The sequence below is a fragment of the Nerophis ophidion genome, linkage group LG12, assembly GCF_033978795.1.
Source record: "Nerophis ophidion isolate RoL-2023_Sa linkage group LG12, RoL_Noph_v1.0, whole genome shotgun sequence".
Taxonomy (NCBI): Eukaryota; Metazoa; Chordata; class Actinopteri; order Syngnathiformes; family Syngnathidae; genus Nerophis; species Nerophis ophidion.
In genome coordinates, this window is record NC_084622.1 from 749,587 (window position 1) to 755,586 (window position 6,000).

Below are 6,000 nucleotides of genomic sequence, written 5' to 3' on the forward strand. Positions count from 1 at the left end.
TTGGTGTATTACCTGATTCTGATGACTTGCATTGATTGGAATCAGACAGTATAGTGCTGATAACGTCCACGTTTTGAAATGGAGGAGAAAAAAGTTCTTCTTTTCTGTCCAATACCACATGAAAGTCGTTGGTTTTTGGCATCTTATTTGTCCAGCTTCCATATTCGTTTTTATACACTTTACAAGAAATACATTGGCGGCAAATTCCATAGCTTGCTAGCTTGTTTGCGCTGGCTTTCGGAGACTCTAATTTTGTTAGCGCAGGCGCGATAGAGCGGCACTTTTATTGTGAAGACAGGAACTGTGCGATCAGTCTTTAGGCTTTTGACGGGAAGTACGGTTGAAATAAAACGTGGATTTTTTCCTTTACTCTTTTGATTGATTGATTGAAACTTTTATTAGTAGATTGTACAGTACAGTACATATTCCCTACAATTGACCACTAAATAGTAACACCCCAATACGTTTTTACACTTGTTTAAGTTGGGTCATGTGACCGCCTGGTTCTGTTTGATTGGTCCAACGTCACCAGTGACTGCATGTGATTGGTGAAACACAGACATGTGTAGATCCTACTTTGAAAAAACCAAACAAACATTAATAGATCGATAAAAAAAAGTAGCGAGTAGCGAGCTGAATGTAGATAAATGGAACGGAGTAAAAGTAGCGTTTCTTCTCTATAAATATACTCAAGTAAAAGTAAAAGTACGTCGCATAAAAACTACTCGTAGAAGTACAATTTATCCCAAAAGTTACTCGAGTAAATGTAACGGAGTAAATGTAGCGCGTTACTACCCACCTCTGGCAAAGGCCTAGTACCTGACTGCCCCCTAGCCAGGGATACGGTGAAGACCTCAATGGCAGAGCAGGCAGAAGACCGTAGACGTAAGAACTACCACAAGAACGAAGGTACCCCCACATCCATGTGGGCCCAGTTATGGTGAAATAACAACCAAAAACTTTAACGGTGGAACAGGCGGAGGATGATTGCTAACCCTATGGAGCGTCACAACGGCAGAAGAAGGCTGCAGCAGAAAAGGGTCCCCAGTCGTCTTGGACTCCATGCCACTGGACCCTGACTTGTCAAGGATGGTGTGGTGACTGTCTGTGCACCAGTCTCTCCACGTTAAACAAAGTCACACACAGGCGTCCTAAATAATCGCTTCAAGTGTCGCCCATGATGATAATAACCACCAGAGGGCACTAGGAAACCATGAGCACGGAGCATGAGCATACTGTAATTGTCAGAGCTTTGATGAGCATAAATGAGCTAAACTGCTAAAAAGAAATGCAGTGAAAATGATCCTGGGGAGTTCTATCTAACATGGCAGATATGCAGTACGGGCCACGCCTTCTCATTTCAATGCGTTTTCTTCATTTTCATGACTATTTACATTGTAGATTGTCCCTGAAGGCATCAGAACTGTGAAGTGAAAACCATTTCAGGCAACTACCTCTTGAAGCTCACGGAGAGAATGCCAAGAGTGTGCGAATCAGTAATCAGATCAAAGGGTGGCTATTTTGAAGAAACTAGAATATAAAACACGTTTTCAGTTATTTCACCTTTTTTTGTTAAGTACATAACTCCACATGTGTTCATTCATAGTTTTGATGTGACAATCTACAATGTAAATAGTCATGAAAATATAGAAAACACATTGAATGAGGAGAAGGTGTGTGCAGAGTTTTGGTCTGTACTGTATACAAACTAGATGTCACGGGGGCAGCAGCCTAAGCAGAGAAGCCCAGATTTTTCTCTCCCCAGCCACTTCATCCAGCCCTTCCCGGGGGATCCCGAGGCGTTCCCAGGCCAGCCTGGAGACATAGTCTTCCTGACGTGTCCTGGGTCTTCCCCGTGGCCTCTTACTGGTCAGACGTGCCCTAAACACCTCCCTAGGGAGGCGTTCGGGTGGCATCCTGACCAGATGCATGAACCACCTCATCTGGCTCCTCTCCATGTGGGGGAGCAGCGGCTTTACTTTGAGTTCCTCCCGGATGACAGAGCTTCTCACCCTATCTCTAAGGGAGAGACCTGCCACCTGGGGGAGGAAACTAATTTGGGCCGCTTGTACCCGTGATCTTGTCCTTTCGGTCATGACCCAAAGCTCATGACCATAGGTGAGGACGGGAACGTAGATCGACCGGTAAATTGTGAGCTTTGCCTTCCGGTTCAGCTCCTTCTTCACAACGGATCGATACAACGTCCGCATTACTGAAGACGCCGCACCGATCCGCCTGTCGATCTCACCATCCACTCTTCCCTCACTCGTGAACAAGACTCCGAGGTACTTGAACTCCTCCACTTGGGGCAGGGTCTCCTCCCCAACCCGGAGATGGCACTCCACTTTTTTCCAGAAAAGAACCATGGACTCGGACTTGGAGGTGCTGATTCTCATCCCAGTCGCTTCAAACTTGGCTGCAAACCGATCCAGTGAGAGCTAAAGATCCCGGCCAGATGAAGCCATCAGGACCACATCGTCTGAATAAAGCAGAGACCTAATCCTGCGGTCACCAAACCGGAACCCCTCAACGCCTTGACTGCGCCTAGAAACTCTGTCCATAAAAGTTATGAACAGAATCGGTGACAAAGGACAGCCTTGGCGGAGTCCAACCCTCACTGGAAACGTGACCGACTTACTGCCGGCAATGCGGACCAAGCTCTGACACTGATCATACAGGGAGCGGACCGCCACAATCAGACAGTCCCATACCCCATACTCTCTGAGCACTCCCCACAGGACACGGTCCAATGCCTTCTCCAAGTCCACAAAGCACATGTAGACTGGTTGGGCAAACTCCCATGCACCCTCAAGAACCCTGCCCAGAGTATAGAGCTGGTCCACAGTTCCACGACCGGGACGAAAACCACACTGTTCCTCCTGAATCTGAGGTTCGACTATCCGGCGTAGCCTCCTGGAAATGTGTCCTACTTACTGCCAGCAATGCGAACCAAGCTCTGACACTGTTCGTACAGGGAGTGGACCGCCACAATTAGACAGTCCGGTACTCCAAACAAAGCTTATCCAATAAATATTATCGTTTTTTATTGGGGCTCCAGTTCTCTGGAATGCCCTCCCGGTAACAGTTCGAGATGCTACCTCAGTAGAAGCATTTAAGTCTCACCTTAAAACTCATTTTTATACATTAGCCTTTAAATAGACCCCCTTTTTAGACCAGTTGATCTGCCGTTTCTTTCCTTTTATTCCTCTGCCCCCATCTCCCTTGTGAAGGGGGGCGGGGGGGGGGGGGGCACAGGTCCGGTGGCCATGGATGAAGTGCTGGCTGGATGGGTCGCCTCGACATCCATTGTTTTGGGTCTCCTTTAGAGGTGTGGCGGGTTGCCCACATATGCGGTCCTCTTCAGGTTTTCTCATAGTCATCATTGTCACTGAACGTCCCACTGTGAGGGTGAGTTTTTCCTTGCCTTACGTGCTCTGTACCGTTGGGATGCCGTTGTGGCTGTGCAGCCGTTGAGACACTTGTGATTTGGGCTTTGAATAAATAAACATGTGATTGATTGATAATTGATTGGGTTGATGTTTAAGATGGCGTTGTAAGTTAACCGTTTGGCGGTTAGCCGTGTTGGTAGACGTTGGCGGGGTCTAGCTGGAGGCTTGAGGGTTACAGGTTCGCTTGGGGTTCTTGCTTCGTCCCGCTTTGAGTCCTTGGGCAAGACACTTTACCCACCTGCTCCCAGTGCCACCCACACTGCTTTAAATGTAACTTAGATATTGGCTCCTCCCAAGTGGAGGAGTTCAAGTACCTAGGAGTCTTGTTCACGAGTGAGGGAAGAGTGGATCGTGAGATCGACAGGCGGATCGGTGCGGCGTCTTCAGTAATGCGGACGTTGTACCGATCCGTTGTGGTGAAGAAGGAGCTGAGCCGGAAGGCAAAGCTCTCAATTTACCGGTCGATCTACGTTCCCATCCTCACCTATGGTCATGAGCTTTGGGTCATGACCGAAAGGATAAGATCACGGGTACAAGCGGCCCAAATGAGTTTCCTCCGCCGTGTGGCGGGTCTCTCCCTTAGAGATAGGGTGAGAAGCTCTGCCATCCGGGAGGAACTCAAAGTAAAGCCGCTGCTCCTCCACATCGAGAGGAGCCAGATGAGGTGGTTCGGGCATCTGGCCAGGATGCCACCCGAACGCCTCCCTAGGGAGGTGTTTAGGGCACGTCCAACCGGTAGGAGGCCACGGGGAAGACCCAGGACACGTTGGGAAGACTATGTCTCCCGGCTGGCCTGGGAACGCCTCGGGATCCCCCGGGAAGAGCTAGACGAAGTGGCTGGGGAGAGGGAAGTCTGGGTTTCCCTGCTTAGGCTGTTGCCCCCGCGACCCGACCTCGGATAAGCGGAAGATGATGGATGGATGGATGGATGGATATTGGCTTTCACTATGTAAAGTGCTTTGAGTCACTAGAGAAAGCGCTATATAAAATATAATTCACTTCACTTAAAAGTTGTGTCTTTAAATAAGATTTAAATACTTTGAATAAACCAAGACAATCAAATAGGAGGATTGCTTTAAAGCTGTTTTGCTTAACCTTCCTCTTGTGTTAGCTTTCTGTTACCATCTCTTATGTTAACGGGTCGGTTTTGACCCATGTCTTAAATCAGCTGTAAAATACACTAAAAACAATCTGTTTCTCGTCTCTTGGTTACCTTGTTAGGCTTCCTTATCCTTGAAAATATTGGTTTTAATATTTTTGGTTTGGGCCATTGGGCCCTTTTTTTGTCAGTATACCCCTCGATTTCAATTTTTAAAAATGGTAAAACGAACCTCAAGAGAATCATATAAATAAAAAAAAGGTTGTTGTGTTACCTAACTGCTACTAAGGGGTATTGGAACACATCTCTTAAATAAATGTGTTTTATTCATTGTTTCATTTTAAGAATTTTTACTTTAGTAAAATGTTACGGGTCAATTTCGACCCATATATATTTACTTCAAGAAAATGGCTAAAAAGTATTTTTTGCAGCAACAGAAATCCAACATCAAACAAACAACAACCGATCAAGCAAATGAAACCAAGAGAAATAGATTAGTAGTTCCAAAACTAATAAAAAAACAAAATCAGAGTGGCAAAAAGTGACACTTTTAGTGTCCGTTTTTTGTTTGTTTTTGTACAGGATAACAAGGTAAAATGAGAATCCACTAAAGCTCACATGATTGGGAGAGGAGCTGGCTGTCAGTGTGTTCAGTTTTGGCTCTTCTCAGTGCTTTATCATCTTATTTTTATAACTGGGTCGAAACCGACCCTAACAACACCAAGGGCATAATTTCTACCAGAGCATTTTCTAATTTAGTGAAAAAAATTAAAATGTTTTATTTTGTCGACAAAGAGGTTCCTGACAAAGTTAAAAAGCTTTGATGCGAAAAAAATAAATGTATGTGGTGTTTTTATGCATTTAAAAACTAAAACGGGTCGGTGCCGAAACCTAACACAAGACAAAGGTTGAACAAGAATTTACCTTGAAAACCTAAAGCAAGCTGCAACTCTACAGAATGAACACATGAGGGCAGCAGTGGAAGTGACACTGGACTAAAAGCTGCACTATTTATTTCGGAGTCAGACATTTGGTCAATAACATTGAAGTGGGGCTGTAAAGCGGGAGAGGAAAATATTGTATATTACCAAGAAATTGTACTGCAAAGTAGCAAGCTTCGCTCAAAAGAGTCCACTGGATGACAATCTTCTCTGCTGTGTAGAGACCATTCCACATGATGAGGGCCAAACCTGCAGACACAGACCGTTGGGAGTAAATGAGGGCATTGTGGAATTGTGCGTGCATAGCGTCACAGATACAAACAATACCACAGGTCTATTGATCCAGAATAACGCTCTCAACCTAGTGATTCTGATAAAAGCTTGCGCTCCGTCATTTGTTTTCCCAAGCCTCCTTCCACTTCATTTCCCTGCATGACACACGCCATCTTCTACACACACAAGCAGACAAGTGAGGCTGTGGCAAGAAGCAGGGGGGGGGGGGATGGACCGT

General features: G+C 45.9%; 1 protein-coding gene across 3 annotated transcripts in view; it reads right to left on the reverse strand.

The window, feature by feature from the left end:
* Positions 1 to 6,000, reverse strand: part of LOC133562864 (tumor protein p53-inducible protein 11-like) — a 181,467-nt gene that overhangs the window by 4,048 nt on the left and 171,419 nt on the right. For all 3 annotated transcript variants that reach the window (XM_061916670.1, XM_061916672.1, XM_061916671.1), the window contains one exon: positions 5,637 to 5,738. In XM_061916670.1, the coding sequence (XP_061772654.1) occupies positions 5,637 to 5,738 (102 nt within the window). The remainder of the gene's footprint in view (positions 1 to 5,636; positions 5,739 to 6,000) is intronic.